The sequence below is a fragment of the Megalobrama amblycephala genome, linkage group LG3, assembly GCF_018812025.1.
Source record: "Megalobrama amblycephala isolate DHTTF-2021 linkage group LG3, ASM1881202v1, whole genome shotgun sequence".
Taxonomy (NCBI): Eukaryota; Metazoa; Chordata; class Actinopteri; order Cypriniformes; family Xenocyprididae; genus Megalobrama; species Megalobrama amblycephala.
Window position 1 is genome coordinate 56,547,638 of NC_063046.1, and position 17,568 is coordinate 56,565,205.

At 36.0% G+C, this 17,568-nt stretch overlaps 1 protein-coding gene across 15 annotated transcripts in view; it reads left to right on the plus strand.

Annotated features, from left to right (window-relative positions):
- Positions 1–17,568, plus strand: part of LOC125265745 (adhesion G protein-coupled receptor L3-like) — a 391,922-nt gene that overhangs the window by 232,300 nt on the left and 142,054 nt on the right. For 11 of the 15 annotated variants that reach the window (XM_048186160.1, XM_048186161.1, XM_048186156.1 and 8 more), the window contains one exon: positions 14,430–15,230. In XM_048186160.1, coding sequence (XP_048042117.1) covers positions 14,430–15,230 — 801 coding nt within the window. Of the gene's footprint in view, positions 1–1,374; positions 1,390–14,429; positions 15,231–17,568 lie in introns of all 15 variants that reach the window. The other 4 variants (XM_048186153.1, XM_048186154.1, XM_048186155.1 and 1 more) reach the window with 1 other exon arrangement.

The following is a 17,568-nucleotide window of genomic DNA, read 5'->3' on the forward strand; positions in this document are numbered from 1 at the left end:
CATGGTTGTATATGACTATGGGTCATATAAATAAAAAGGGTCACGCTAAAAAAAAAAAAAAAAAAAAAAAAAAAAAAGATTAAAAACTACGCTAATTAATTCAAACATCTCTCTACCGAACTACCTAGCATAATTTGCAGAGGACGAAGAGAAAACAGCCGTTTGATAGCCTAAATGAGCCAGTAGTAGAGAAATAATAACTTTTAATAAATAATCTTTTTTGAGTAAGGACCCCCAACACTGTCGTCCTTGCTGGAGTGTGACGTGATTTGTGTCATGTGCAGGTGTGATGGATCGCGTACAAACCAATAGGGTGTCAGAATGGTATAGCCTATGTTTATTCTCATCCAACCACAATCAAATTCACTCTATCCGGATGGTACGATTTATCTGGATAGTTGTTTTTTTCAAGCCGGAATGAAAACAAGCTGAAATGAAATAGGAGTAACGAGGCTATTTTTAAAATGTAAGGAGTAGAAAGTACAGATAATTGCGTGAAAATGTAAGGAGTAGAAGTAAAAAGTCGTCTGAAAAATAATTACTCCAGTAAAGTATAGATACCCGAAATTTCTACTTAAGTAAGGTAACGAAGTATTTGTACTTCGTTACTTGACACCTCTGTTCATTTTGTGGAAACTGATACATGTTTCCGAATTCTTTGATGAATAGAAGGTTCAAAAGAGTAGCATTTATTTGAAATAGAAACAGAGAAGTTGAAAAAGGAGGTTTTGTGAGATTTCTCTTACTTCTAAGCTGTTGTTTGTCCTTGAACTTTAGTTAAATAAACCTCACACAAGCATTAACAAATTACTGTATGAATGTTATTTCAAAAACAGATGTATGTGATGAATGATGTGACAGGTTAGTGTGCGTCTCACTGTTTGATTGAATGCTTGTCATTGCTGAATTCTCTTTTATATTCATTTACTCCTTCCTCAGACACACACACGCACGCATCTCTATAATTTGAGTTTTTCTGTTTCTCCACAGGACTCTGCTATATGGTTTGTTGGTACGCAAATATGTTTTATTTCTTGCGTTTAGTCGGGTGCACACTGTACAAGTTTTGAGACAAATCCTAGACAAATTTTGGGAATCTTGCTTTGAGTTTGACACTGTCGATCGTAACTAAGAGGTCTATCGTAGAGTCTGACAGTCTGCCAAACAATCTGACAAACATCAATCATAAAGGACAGGCAAAAATCACACAGTTTGCACCCGACTTTATTGTAACAAGAACAGATTCGTATTGTTTCTTTTAACCTCAGGTTGTTCTGGAAAAGAAGAAAATGTCTAATAATTATTTCATTGCTCTGATATTCTCTCTTTGTCTCTGTTTTTGTTTTGTTTTTTCTCCTCCATGCCTAAAAATAGAGGTGGAACAGAAAGGTAAACCAGTGTTTTTTTCACCCCGTATAGCATCTTTATGTCGGTTCCCTCGCAACATGTTTAACATTTTCTCAAGTAAACCATCATACATTTATTCATTACTAAAGAGATTATTTTTGACACTGGCTTTGTGTTATGCTGATATTTAAAAAAATCAAACACACTGTTCAGTGACATGGCCTGTGTGTTTGGTAATAATATCTATGTGTTATTGGAGGAAATGTTATGTATGTGGCGGAGATCGTTGCTGTGGTGGGCTCTTTTTTTTCTTGTAGTGTTCACCCTCATTTCAGTTCATGTGTGTTATAATGCTCTTCTTCTGGTGCTGCTGAAAACGAATAGAAGAAAAAAAAAAAAACTTGTGTCATCATGTGACATTCTCATTTTACAAAGCATTTTATTAGTTGAAGATGAGTGCAACATGATGCCATCAATCAATGTTTGTGTTTATAAAAAAGAGAGAGAACATTTTAAAGGTGTATTTCATTTTATTTTTTGCACTATAATGTTATAGATGACCTCAAACCAGAGATGGACTAAATCTCTTAAGGGGGGGAATGTAGTTCGTTTATAATGCATTTTCTAACTATATGCAATTACATCATTTAAAATTGTAAAGCCGCACTTATCAGGCATGCAAAAAACTCATTAGGATGACAGCATCAAACTTGCAAACACATGCAAATGAGCTAACACTCGAAATGACAGTAAATAGTAATAAAACAAACAAACAAACACCTAATTTACATAACTGAATAGAAATTAGAAATGAACAGCATGTTTTTTCATTAAATATTTATTTAACTAAAAAAATCATAAAATGCTTTTAAGGGACTTCTGGGGAATCTATTGAGAGATTACTCATTTTTGAAACCATTTAAAAGCAATTTAAATGAACATTCCAAAGGAACTGATTCATTAAATTGAATCAGACTTCTTAATGCGACTTGAGAGAGAGAGAGAGGTTTCATTATTGCTTCAGATCGCGATAATGTGCGAAATTCATTGAAAAAAAAAAAGTATTATAACTGGAAAAGCTACACTATTTTGAAAAGTGTTGTGTTACTGTCACACCGTTTGAAAATGTAGTTGTAGTAAATTAGTTATTAAATTCTTAGTAAATTCTTATTAGTGAGTTGTCAATACTGATGTTTATACTATACTGATAAAGATACAAAAAATTAGTTTTGAAATGATCATGTTTTTCTGTCACTTTCAATCAATCACTTTTTTGTTTAAACAAGTTATGACCTTATTGTGATTATGCTTAATAACTACATTAAGATTGTGCATCAAAACACACACACTGATTTATGCAATGTCTAAAACATGTTCAAATGTTTAAATGCTTTTTAATTCATGTTTATTAGTGTCATCCTGAATTTATGACAAATCTTGTATCATTTTGCTTCTAATACTGCAGAATTTGTTGTTGAATTTGATTCGGCATGCAAACACGCTTCACTCGTACGTTGAGTTTGTCTGTTCAAGCCTATAAATATTATGTATCCTTTTTCATCTGCCAGGTAATTAGATCTTATAGCATCAGTGTATCGGCTAAGTGCTCGCAAACCCCCGTTAGCACTTTAACAGTAATGATATTCATAATCTAATTCCCATTTAAAACATCCAGTGAAGCCCAATCAATAACCCAGCCAATGAGCTGTCAGCATTTTAAATGACATCATTATGATGATAGTGCTGCTAACCTTCAGGGTGACACCATCAGACGAGAAACAGAACATAAGAATGTCTATAACTCTCTCTCTCTCTCTCACACACACACACACACACACGCACACGCACGCACACACAATGCTCAAGGCTGAATATATTAGTTAATATTATACACATTAATACAGGTTTCCAGGTGTGTATCTCAGGCAGTTTTGCATTTGGTCTGATTCAGTGTTTCTCAACTGGTTCGGCTTCAGGATTCTCAGGATTTTATATTGAAAAATCAAGTGCCAAAACTAAACCAAAATGCCCTTAAAAAACTAATTTATTAATGTCACCATGAACTGCACAGGCATAAAATATTCCAAAACATTAACTTGGCAGGCTAAATAGGAAATTTTACCATTTTGGTTTCCAGTGGTCTCTTGAATTTTGATAGTTTTGTGTTCTCAGCAGCCACTGAATCATTGCACAAAACACATTGGGGCATGATTATTTTTGTAGCACATCACGCATCCCGTCCATGTTGGCATCTGTCTAATTTGACCAGCTTCTTCCAAATGGCAGATGAATTTGAACCAAAATAGTTTAGTGTACACACACAACCACACATACACACACTTTTTTTTTTGTAAGAAATTGGTATATCATTCACGTTACATTGAAAAAAATTAACTCTTTTTCTGGCATTGACGATTTATCTCATCTTCTATGAGAAAACACTTCTCTGCCAAAGACAGGATGTTACGGCTTTCCATATTTTCACCGTTACAAGGTAGGGGGACCTATTACGCATCTTCCAAAAGAGTACTGAATCTTTGGATCAAAACACAGGCTAAGAAGAAGCAGAAACAAGCGATAGCATATGTAATCATATGCATATGTAAAATAATGGGATTATCACATTAAACAGCATATAAATCAAAACTGCCTAAGATTACTTAATGAAATTGGACCCGGGACGAGCTATAGGACTCTGCAAGCTTTGGCGGTGTTGATGGACTCGATCTACTCCATCTGTGCTTTGATCATCATTCTGAATTCGATCTGGATGACTAGTCTTTGACAAAAATTTGATTTTCTCAGCTTTTTGCTCAAAATGTTGCTCTTTTTATTAAACTTACCCACCTTCAAGTGTTGATTTAAAAAAAAAAGAATGCGTGAAGCTAGACAAAAAAAATGCTAGAAGTGTTTTCTCCTCCCTTTTAAAAGTTGTTTTTTGGCTATTTATTATCGTAACTATGATTATGTTCGCTACATATTATTTTGATTTAGTTTTCCCATGCTGTCAGAGCAGAAACATGATCCACAGGAGGTCAATCAACCAGTTGAGAATCACTGCTGTAGTTCGTCAGATCAGGGGCTGTAATGGCCAGCTGGTCTGAGATCAGAGGTTCAGGATAGATTGATGTGATTTGGAGATGAGAGATGAGAAGCAGAGATGAGCATTAAAACACAGAACGACTCGGCAGATGGTGTATGTTCACACTTATATTCATCTTATCCTAGACCTCCTTTCTTCTGCCCTTCCTCCTCATCTCTTTCTGATGGTTTCCTCTAGCCCTCTCTGCCTGTATTGGTTCATATTAAAAGCAATAGTTCACCAATAATGAAGCCTCTTTAACTCCCCATATGACTTTTCTTCTGTGAAACGCATTTTGCAGAATATGCACATTGAGCTCTCCCATAAAATGTAAGCACTTGAGGGTTGTCAAACTCCAAAAACAACAACACATACAAGAGGTCCATATGAATTTTGTGGTATTTACCAAGTGTTCACAAGCTTTGCATAAGGAACAGACTGATATTTAAGGATAAAGTGTGTCACCAGTTACTGTTGACTTAAATTTGTGTCACTCAAAGCTGTCACATGACTTCAGAAGACGTATAGCCATCATACTTTGTCATTTTTGAAGCTTGACTGAGCTGGCTACTGTGAACTGGGGCTTGCACGGCATCATCCAGAAAAGCAGCCAACTAGTTATGGGTCAGATACTTTTACTTAATAACTTAAAGGTGCAATATGTAAGAATTTTGCAGTAAAATATCCAAAAACCACTAGGCCAGTGTTATATATTTTGTTCACTTGAGTACTTACAATATCCCAAATTTTTACAACTATTTGTAAATTGTGAGAAAACTGCAATTTTTACCAAGGCTCCGGGACGTGTGAGGAGTCACCTGTCAATTGCGTCATATCCGCGTTACCCTCGGCTTTCGGTTTTATTTTGTAAAAAAAACCATGGAAACACCAAAGACGCTTTAATATTTACATGTTTTAATAGACAAAGGAACAACTGTTTTGATATATATTTATAGACAGAAAACTAATTATTGTTATATAGCTCAATACATTTTGTCTTATTGTTTAAATCTAATTTTCTTGATTTTTTTGCGAGTACCATGCTTTACCATGCCTCAGAGAAAAACACTATTTTCTGAGGTAGCTAACATAGCATAATCAGATGCAGCTTTATTTTTAGTAACAGTAATACAGAATTTTCTCCATCATACAATACGTTTTAAAATTAATTTCATGCCATTTATCAACACAAGCCATCCAGCATTTAATATGATATTCTTAAATCGATCTAGCTTACTGCAGTGTGTAACAGTGTCTCACAGCAGCCACTGAGCGAACACATGGAGTAACGTTATAACATTTTCAACACACTCAAATGTATCTAAAATGATAAACAGAGCTGCGTTACCTCATACTTATGACCGGAAAAGCGGAAACAGCGCTGGCGACTGTGTCATAATAAAAGTTCCGCTGCTTGTGAAGCGTGTGTTGCGCAATCGCTCCAGCGGCCTCATTCAGCTCGAACAGCACTCGGTCCTGCTCTGCTTCATACTATAGTAACGTTAATAATCACATCCATGAACATGATTTCTTCCCGAGTCCAATCCCAATTCTTTTCCACCGCCGTTGAGGTGAAGACTACATGTCCCAAGATTCCGCACTCAAACTTGGAGTCATCAAGCTATGCCTTTGTTTTGAATAGACCTCTAGCGACCTCTAGCGAACATAAAATATTACATATTGCACCTTTAAGGGGTTAGTTCACCCAAAAATGAAACTGTCATCATTTATTCACCCTCATGTCGTTCCACACACATAAGACTTTAGTTGATTTTCAAAACACAAATTAAGATATTTTAATAAAATCTGAGCAATTTCTGTCACTCTATTGACAGTACAACTACCGTACCACTTTGTCGCTTCAAAAAGTTTAGATATTATAAAAATAATCTGTATAAATCGAGCAGTTTAGACCACATTTTCTGAAGAACACAATCACTTTATATGCTGAACAGATTTAATTTAGTTTTTTATTCACATATAAACATTCATCAACTCACACATCAGGTTCATTCTCGTGTGTTACACAGCACGTTTGAGAATGAGGTTTGTTCTCGAAGATGAACGTTGTTCATATGGGAATAAAAGCCTAAATTCGATCATATCATATAAAACGAATGTGTCTTCAGAAATTTGGACTAAACCACTCAATTCATACAGATTAGTTTTACAATCATTTCATGAACTTTTTGAAGCGTTAAAGTGGTAGTTGCGCTGATGTCAATGGAGGGACAGAAATCTCTCCGAATTTATTAAAAATATCTTCATGTGTGTTCCGAAGATAAACAAAAGTTTTGTGGGTTTGGAACAACACAAAGGCGAGTAAATGATGACAGAATTTTCATTTTTGCGTGAACTAACCCTTTAATACGCCGTGCAGTATTAGCAGTCTTTGTTGTGATCAATCAATCAATCAATCAATACTGTTCACAAAAAAAAATATTTTTTATTTTGTTTGTTTGTGTTTGTTTGCAGTATTGGCAGGCCTAAAAGTCTAGTATTTAGAAAAAAAAAAATCAAGGTCAATTTACTAAAGCAAAATTTCACAAGATATTAAGACTTGTTTTCAGAGAATGTATTTTAAAATCCTTTATTTATGTAACCTCACTGTCATTTTTTAAACATAAATCTATAAAAAAAAATATTACAATGGGGAAAGAAGTACAAGCTTTGAAAACATGTTTTAATATCTTACATCTTGCACAATTTTGTAATGTTAATTTGCTCGAAAAATGGCCAAAAAAAAAAAAATAGTTAAGATTTTGTTTTGCATCAGTGACAGACCTAATAGGCTAGTTAACCAATAAATAAATACAAATTGTAAAAAGTAGTCTTGTTTTTCAGAAAATTAAAACAAGGTAAATTCACTTAAAGGGGCTATATGTAGGAATGACACCCAGTGGTCAAAATAGGTTATGCAGTCCAAATTCAAAATATTGTTTCCCCCGCCTCCTCCTTCAAAGACGTGGGTGGCCAGCTTGAGGACACGCAACAAGAGGGAGCGTAATTGACAATGAAAGCTGAGGAAACTTGCACACTGTAAGCTGATGAGTTCATTTATCCTTGTTACAATATGCTGTCATTCATAGAGATTTTTAGATGGATGCAGAGGCTTTTTAGGTCAGGTAGAATCTGCGATTCTCTAATCCAGTTTGTTTGCTGGTTTCCATGGCTGCAATATGCGGTGCTTTCCGCCAACTTGCAACCTGTCACGTCGAAATACTATTGGATAAACTGGCAGCACACGGTTTCGCACAGACCAAAATAAAGACAGACATTCCGACACGGAACGCACATTTCAAAGTAGAATGTCTGGCTGTAGCATTGTTTTTCTGAGAAACAAGTAGGTGAACTTAGCATGTTTCCTAAATATCTGCAAACATATCGGGGTATTTTTATGCTTTATTAAAGTGAAAATGTTACATATAGCCCCTTTAAGCAATTAACTTAAATTTCACAAGATATTTAAACTTGTTTTTGTAGTTTTGCATTCATTTATTTTTCTTCCCTCACTGCTGTGATTATAATTATAATGATGAAAGTAAAAAAACATCTCATTTACTGTTCCACTGATTAAAAGAGAAAGTGGTTTTGAAATGACATTTTCAGTGAGTAAATAAAAACAGACTGCTTATTTTTGGCTGAACTATTCCTTGAAAACCTTTTCTTCACCTTCCCATTCAGAATCCTCCGTCTCTCGCTCCTGCAGCCCATCTGGAGCAGCGTCTGCCACTTTAAGACTTTCTAGAAAGACTTAAATCTGTTTGTAGATGTGCTTCGGTCAGCATCAATAGAGTGCTGTGATGTTGATTGCAGTGGGGATTCGCTTTAAATGCAGGTTTAAGATACAGACTAGCTCGTTTCCTGTTTTCTGATATAGCCGTTCACTGTATATCACTGTAATCCTCTGGATGGACAATCAGAGAGTTGTGTATGTGTTCTTCAGTGCTGCACGGTTTGTTTGTGTGTGTATGTATGTGTGTTAGGTTTCAGATACGATACAGGTTTTAGCAGCCTTATAATGGGGCTGATGCTGGAGCGAACGACCCACTTCATTAACCTTTATAATACCTGTGTAAGCGTTCAGCGCTGTATCATTTTCTCGCTCAGAGATGCTCAGACTTCCTAATGGAGCTGATGGATTCAGTCACAGAGGCAAAGGAAGGTTTATTTTTCACAATATAAAGGAACAAAATGAGGTTTCTTTATCTATGGTGTATTTTGGCCTTGTGGATGTTTGGGAATTAAATTCCTTTACAAAACATTTTCCAAACTCACTAGTTTATTTACTTTACTGTTTGTCTACTGATAATGTAAGCATAAATGCACCACTGGAGAATTCTGTCACTGTTTTTCCTCTGGACCGTCATGAGGGAATTAAGAAATTTAATTTTGTCATCTGCAACCCTCACATTAAATGTTATATATTTTAAATATATTTTCACTTTTCTTGCATAATTTGGTTGAAGTTTGGTTAGGTAAAGCTTTATTTGGAAATTAATAATAATAATCAATTTTTAATTATCTTCACACAAATCATTTTCCACACAATACACATTGAAAGCGTTTATTTTTTACTTTGTTTAGTTTGTTATATATTTAAAAAATATTTTCACTCTTGCATTTGTTAAAAATACAGTAAGTAACTTTAGATAAAGCTTTATTATGAAATAAATAAAAAATAAATACATTTTTAATTATCTTCACACAAATAATTTTCACATGTTAAATATTGAAATGGTTTATTTTACTTTGTTTAGTATATACGTTATATATTTTAAATATATTTTCACTCTTGCATAATTTAGTAAAAATATAGTAAGAAGTTACTTTAGATAAAGCTTTATTATGAAATAAATAAAAAAATAATAATTATCTTCACACAAATAATTTTCACATGTTAAATATTGAAATGGTTTATTTTACTTTGTTTAGTATATACGTTATATATTTTAAATATATTTTCACTCTTGCATAATTTGGTAAAAAATGTAAGAAGTAACTTTAGATAAAGCTTATTATGAAATAAATTATTATAATAATTACAATACATTTTTAATTATCTTCACACAAATAATTTTCATATGTTAAATATTGAAATTGATTATTAATCTCTGTTAAGTTTATACATTATATGTTATAATATATATTTTAAATATATTTTCACTCTTTTTGCATAATTTGATAAACATATATAGAAAGAAGTAACTTTAGTTCAAGCTTTATCAGGGAATAAATTATTATTTATGTTCACAAATCATTTTTGCACAATAAATATTAAAATAAATGGTTTATTTGACTCTTTTTAGTTTGTTATATATTTTAAATACATTTTCACTCTTGCATAATTTGGTAAAAGAAAACGTAGTAACTTTATATAAATCATTATTAAGGGAATAAATTATCTTTATAATTATGATAAAAGATTAATTATTTTCATGCAGTAAATACTGAAATGGTTTATTTTACTCTTTATTCATAGTCTTTTTTATTCACACTTATATTTCTCACACTATATTCACACTATTATATTTTCATGATGAATTTTCATAGTTTAGCTTTGAAGGTAAAAGTAAAGCAATAAAATCTGCAGGAAAGGCAATTGTAGTAAAAATGAAAACTAAAGGTTAAACATTTAACAAGACCATTTTACTGTGATTTTTATTGTTTTCATAAAAATCAACCCCCGGGACACAAAAGCGCCCACAGTCGAAGAAACACCGAGACGTGCCGGAAGCTTCCAGCTGTAGTAGGCAGAGCACCGTTTAGCTTTAATTTATTGACCGTTCTGAGCTTTTCTGCAATCGTAAATATCATAGATTTAGTAATGCAATCACAAACACACACGGCCCGAACCTGCTGCTCAGTTACCGCTGTCTCTGTAGATTACACCGTCTTTGGTATCAACAGATTTGACCCCTCACAGGAAATTAATTGGAATGAGTTTATATATTTCTAACCTAATCTGGTTAAGTGTATGGATTGCCGCAGTCAGGCCTTGGGTTTAATCAATTTCTGCGAAGCTAAAGCGCTGGAAAGAAACACAATCTTTCTGTTCTGATGCTGCATGGCTGGTTAGAGCGGACCCAAATGGAGGAAAATACTGTTATTATTAGTTTTGTGCGCGCAGATGCAATAAATCAAGATGACACAAATTGACAATATCTTAGCATCGGGATGGAATCCGTTCAGATTGTAATAAATATAAGCTCATTATTATGTCTCGGCGGCCTCTGGCCCCTTTGACCAGCTGTCATTAATGAGCTCGCTCTTATTTATCAAAATTTGAAATGCCAACTTCAAGCTGAAATGAAATCTTTCTGCATGTGCCCAATCCTGCTCACTGAGGGAGAGAGTTTAGCGCCAACCTGCCTGGAAGTTTCTAGTAACCCTGAAGACCATGATTAGCTGCTTCAGGTGTGTTTAATTAGAGCTGGAGCTAAACTGTCTGGGGCAGTGGACCTCCAGGAGCAAGGGGCCATTTACAACTAAAAACGTTTTGGCCGTTCATGTACACGACGACGGCGTTTTGGAGGCCTGAAAATGCCAACTTTTGAAAACTAGTTTCAAAGTTAAAGTTTTTGAAAACAATACTGTTATTGTCTCTGTGTAAAGTACAAAAACACAAATTTGTGAAAACTGTGATGTCGGGGATCGTTTTGACAATGTTGTCGTCTGTACGCAAAAAATGCAAAGGAAAATCTTCAGTTTTTAGTACATTGTTGCCGTGTAAACGTACCCCAAGTTTAAAGCACATTTCTGTGGAACAAAAAGAAGAAATTCTGAAGAATGGTCACACAGCTCTTACAGTATATAGTCACCATGGGTGGCAAGTAGCGTCGTTTAAATTAACGATCAATTAATCGATTAATCGTTAGCCTTAATGCTGCAATATGCGTCTACTGCAGTGGCATATAGCCAAAAGCACGACAGGGTGTGCAAATGCTGCTCAAAACGCCATGTTACTCACCAAATGTTATGTAATATGACAGTCCCAATCAAAGTTATTATTAGTCGTGCATTGCTGTTTGAGCTGCGTGCGCTGAAGTGCTGAATGAACACCGGTAAACTGGAGCACTTTGCTAGTGTGTTAACTCAAAGAAATGCACCCTTTATGAGATTAATCAGATATATACAAAATAAACATAATATTACAAATTATATTTTTCACAAAAAGAACTACAAGTGAACTTGAACTAAATTACGTGCTATTCAGAATGTGTGAGTCATATATTGTAGACAAGCCCTTGTCTTGAAACCACAAAGATTTATTAAAATAGTGTTCTCATTAATGTTATGTAATATGACAGTCATAGTCATTATCAGTTGTGCATTGCTGCTTGAGCTGCATGGGCTGAAGCTGATCACCGGCATGCTTTACTACAGTGTTAATTCTTAACCAAATGCATCCTATTTGAGATAAATCAGATATAGACAGGCCTACACAAAATAAAAACAATATTACAACTTACATTTGCACAAAACAAAAGGCTGCGAATGCACACGCAAACTAGTCATGATGGTGTAACTCTAGCTGTAAAATGTTCCCAAACATAACTTCGACGTGCTCGCTTCATTTTTTCTTGTGTCTGCTTTACATGTTTCGCAGCTGAGCAGCACGCATGCTCATGAACCTGCTTAATCGACAATAAATACGTTTTATTGTTTAAATGTATTATCGACAATTAATCGATTGTCAATTAATCGTTAACATCCCTAGTGGGGCAAGCTTCAAAAATAATTTAAAAAAAAAGCAAAATATCATCCATATTACACAGCTTTTCATTCATTTCTTTCTTAAAGTTACATTATATAAAGAAAGAAATCTCTTCTGCTCACCTTTACTTGTTTAGAAATACTGTAAAAACAAAGTCTGGGTAAACCCAGCCTGATCTGCCGGCGATTTGATTTCGCTCGGCAACTCAGTCTGGAAACCCGTGCATTCATTTCTGCTGCGCTGTTACACTTTTGCGGGAACCAATCACAGACTGGCTTATCCACTTTGCTCGCTATTGGCGGGTATAACACGATGATGATAGAGAAGCGACGGCAAGCAGCTTTCAAACTCTATCTGATCTACCCGTCTCTCCAAAATAACAATGCACAATCACAGTGACGCCGATTGTGTTAAGCATTTACCTTATCTGAGAGAAATGTAGCAGAGCGTTGATCCGACAGTCTCTTCATAGGAAGATTACAAACAGCGATTAATGACACACAATGATTGCTGTTATTTTGGTGGTTTGCTTCACGATGTGAGTACAGGACTCTTTTACTTCAATGCCCCTTGATGGTAGACAATATTTTTATTATTTGCTCTTTATGTTTCGTCTCCCTGCTTCTTGAATCTCGCGCCGCCTGAGCTGACTGGAATTCTTTTTGGTTGTCATGACAATGACGTAGTTTAGGGCGGCTATATTCCACGTTCATTTACACTGAACCAGAACAGTATCAGAGTCACCTTTTAAACTCTCGACGATGCTGAATGACTTCTTTAGTTAGCAAACAAATTGCTCGAGTGGGTGTAAATACCGATCACTTTCATGTTTTTTTGCACAACCTGCAAAAATCGCTCGATGCCAATGCTGCTTCTGCAAACCGCGGATCAATGCTACAAACTAAACCTGCGTCTCAATCAGCTCCCTAGTTCCCTAGGTCGTGAATCAGTATATCATGAAAGTGAATGTGGCTGATTCCCTACTGAACTAGGGAGCTGATTGAGACACACGGTAAACCTGCCTGGAGTTTTCGCATCGCTCTGCAAAGTACGTCATCCGGATCGTTGATCTGATTGGTAGAAGGACTATCCAATTGTGTGACTAATGCTCGTTGATCACGCCTCTTGTGCAGTAGGAAATACATAGCAAACTCCCCAGGCCAATGTTCAATTTTAAATTGAGCTTGGTCTGGTGATAGCCAGACTAGTAAAAACATAAATATTGTGAAATATTATTACAGTTTGAAATATTCGTTATATATTTAATTATAATTATATATATTAAAAAAATCTTCTCACAGATCATTTTAAATATTGAAATGGTTTATTTTACTCAATTTAATTAATGTTATACTTTATAATTAAAATATATTTTACCCTTCTTGCATGATTTGGTAAAAAAAAAAGAATATAAAGCTTTATTATTATTATTATTATTATTATTATTATTATTATTAATTATCTTTTCCCAATAAATATTGCAATTGTATATTTTGCTTTGTTTATTTATATGTATTATTTATTGACACATGTATTATATCTTTTCCATAGTTTATCATTTAAAAAGTAAAGGGTAAAGTAATAAAATCTAGATAAAAGACATCTGTAGCAAAAATAAAAACTGAAGTTAAATCACTGTTTTTGTTTGATTTTTATTGTTTTAATAAAAAAATGAAACCATGGGGATATATTAGCAAAATCTAAATGTAACTAAAAAAGCATGTTACTAATCATGTACAGATTCAAATAGCTACACATATGATACCGCTCTCTTGATGCACACTAGTCTTTTACCCATAACGGGTATTTTAACATCAGTCAGTCAGTCAAACAACATCTTATCTAAATGAACGCTTGTTGGCTAGAATAAGCTACAATAATATAATATGCAGCAGATGTAATGTGTCAGATTGTGAGAGTATCAGTCATTGTCTAGTGAAAGTGATATGGCACATCTAGTCGAGCAGAAATACAAGAGAGTATCAACGGTTTATGAGAGCTGAGGGTACGTTTAAGTACTGTGAAAGATTGTCATTCTCCTCCTAACTTGGCATAATCTGTTTATCGGTTTCCCTTTATATATGTAATGGATCACTGAAATCAGCCCAAATGTGTATAGTGTCTACTTAACAACACATTTCTAACCTATCATGTCATTGTGTTCACAGCAGTGAGATGGTATCCATCTTATCCATCCAGATAAATGAAAATGGTCATGAAGTGAAGAGGCTTGATGCTTTCAAACCCACGCTCACTTGTCTTTCTCTCTGTGTGTGTTTGTAGTTTTCTTGTGCCCAGGGCTCTTGCGTGGCGTTTATCAGAGCGAGCATCTGTTTGAATCGGACCACCAGTCGGGAGCTTGGTGTAAAGACCCCCTTCAGGCCTCAGATAAGATCTATTACATGCCCTGGACGCCGTATCGCACAGACACCCTCACCGAGTACTCCAGCAAAGAGGACTTCGTTGCCGGCCGACCCACGACCACCTACAAACTTCCCCATCGGGTGGACGGCACCGGGTTTGTCGTCTATGACGGCGCGCTGTTCTTCAACAAAGAGCGCACACGGAATATCGTCAAGTTCGATCTGCGCACTCGCATCAAGAGCGGCGAGGCCATCATCGCCAGTGCAAACTACCACGACACGTCTCCGTACCGCTGGGGAGGCAAGTCGGATATCGATTTGGCGGTGGACGAAAACGGCCTTTGGGTGATTTATGCCACGGAGCAAAACAACGGACGCATTGTGATCAGCCAGCTGAACCCGTACACGCTGCGGGTGGAGGGAACGTGGGATACGGCCTACGACAAACGCTCCGCTTCCAACGCTTTCATGATCTGTGGAATCTTGTACGTGGTCAAGAGCGTGTATGAAGATGACGATAGCGAAGCCACTGGGAATAAAATCGACTACATCTACAACACGGAGCTGAGCAAAGATGGCTATCTGGACATCTTTTTCCCAAACTCGTACCAGTATATCGCTGCCGTGGATTATAATCCAAGAGATAATCTGCTTTATGTGTGGAATAACTACCACGTGGTCAAATATTCCCTGGATTTTGGAGTACTGGACAACAGGCTAGGTAAGAGCTGGAACTTTTGCACGAATTTTTGTTATTTATATTAAAACTATGATTTTTTTCTCAGGGTGAATTGCACAAAACAACATATTTCACAGCAAAATTAAAAGAAAATAACAAGAAAGACCCTATGGAATCATCAATGTTTACGTTTTGTGGCTTTTTGTTCAATTATTAGGTTAAAGGTAGAGTAGGCTTTTTGTTATTCTGGTTGAAACTCTTCACATCCTCATAGTAGTCAATAATAGAAGTGGTCTAAATATTTAAAAATAATAATAATGTACATATATCTTCTGTGGAAGTCACAGGACCAAATAATGTTTGTCCAATCATAGCAATCGGTCCGAATGCGATGATATGATGTCGTACCTGCCACTCAACATAGAGTGGGTACGGAAAGTATTCAGACCCCCTTAATTTTTTCACTCTTTGCAGCCATTTGCTAAAATCATTTAAGTTCATTTTTTTTCCTCATTAATGTACATACAGCACCCCATATTGACAGAAAACACAGAATTGTTGACATTTTTGCAGATTTATTAAAAAAGAAAATCTGAAATATCACATGGTCCTAAGTATTCAGACCCTTTGCTCAGTATTTAGTAGAAGCACCCTTTTGATCTAATACAGCCATGAGTCTTTTTGGGAAAGATGCAACAAGTTTTTCACACCTGGATTTGGGGATCCTCTGCCATTCCTCCTTGCAGATCCTCTCCAGTTCTGACAGGTTGGATGGTAAACGTTGGTGGACAGCCATTTTTAGGTCTCTCCAGAGATGCTCAGTTGGGTTTAAGTCAGGGCTCTGGCTGGGCAAGCCAATTCTTGTTGTGAAGCCACTCCTTCATTATTTTAGCTGTGTGCTTAGGGTCATTGTCTTGTTGGAAGGTAAACCTTCGGCCCAGTCTGAGGTCCTGAGAAGGTCTTCGTCCAGGATATCCCTGTACTTGGCCACATTCATCTTTCCCTCTATTGCAACCAGTCGTCCTGTCCCTGCAGCTGAAAAACACCCCCACAGCATGATGCTGCCACCACCATGCTTCACTGTTGGGACTGTATTGGACAGGTGATGAGCAGTGCCTGGTTTTCTCCACACATACCGCTTAGAATTAAGGCCAAAAAGTTCTATCTTGGTCTCATCAGAATCTTATTTCTCACCATCTTGGAGTCCTTCAGGTGTTTTTTAGCAAACTCCATGCAGGCTTTCATGTGTCTTGCACTGAGGAGAGGCTTCCGTCGGGCCACTCTGCCATAAAGCCCCGACTGGTGGAGGGCTGCAGTGATGGTTGACTTTCTACAACTTTCTCCCATCTCCCGACTGCATCTCTGGAGCTCAGCCACAGTGATCTTTGGGTTCTTCTTTACCTCTCTCACCAAGGCTCTTCTCCCCTGATAGCTCAGTTTGGCCGGACGGCCAGCTCTAGGAAGGGTTCTGGTCATCCCGAACATCTTCCATTTAAGGATTATGGAGGCCACTGTGCTCTTAGGAACCTTAAGTGCAGCAGAATTTTTTTTTAACCTTGACCAGATCTGTGCCTTGCCACAATTCTGTCTCTGAGCTCTTCAGGCAGTTCCTTTGACCTCATGATTCTCATTTGCTCTGACATGCAGCTGCAGCTGTAAGGTCTTATATAGACAGGTGTGTGGCTTTCCTAATCAAGTCCAATCAGTATAATCAAACACAGCTGGACTCAAATGAAGGTGTAGAACCATCTCAAGGATGATCAGCAGAAATGGACAGCACCTGAGTTAAATATATGAGTGTCACAGCAAAGGGTCTGAATACTTAGGACCATGTGATATTTCAGTTTTTCTTTTTTAATAAATCTGCAAAAATGTCAACAATTCTGTGTTTTTCTGTCAATATGGGGTGCTGTATGTACATTAATGAGGAAAAAAAAAATGAACTTAAATGATTTTAGCAAATGGCTGCAATATAACAAAGAGTGAAAAATTTAAGGGGGTCTGAATACTTTCCTTACCCACTGTATGTGACCCGAACTGGCAAAAGTTGCAATGAGCAAATTTTCCCAATCTCTATTAAAAAACCTTCAAAATTATGTATATTTTGTAGGAATCACAAACAAATGACAGCTACACCTGTTTGAAGTCGATAGAGTCAGCAAAGTCAATTTTGAGAAAAATCGAGTTAAAGTTTTCTGAAGGTTCCAAAACAAAATCACCTAGCATCCATACCTTAAAATCCCTGTTAATAACACCTAATTTGGCACACACCTCATCAAAACCAAATATCTATATTGAAAACATATATATATATTCAACTTTTTTTTCAAAATTTTACTTCACTATTTTGAAGTACTGTAATTCTCTTTATATGTATATA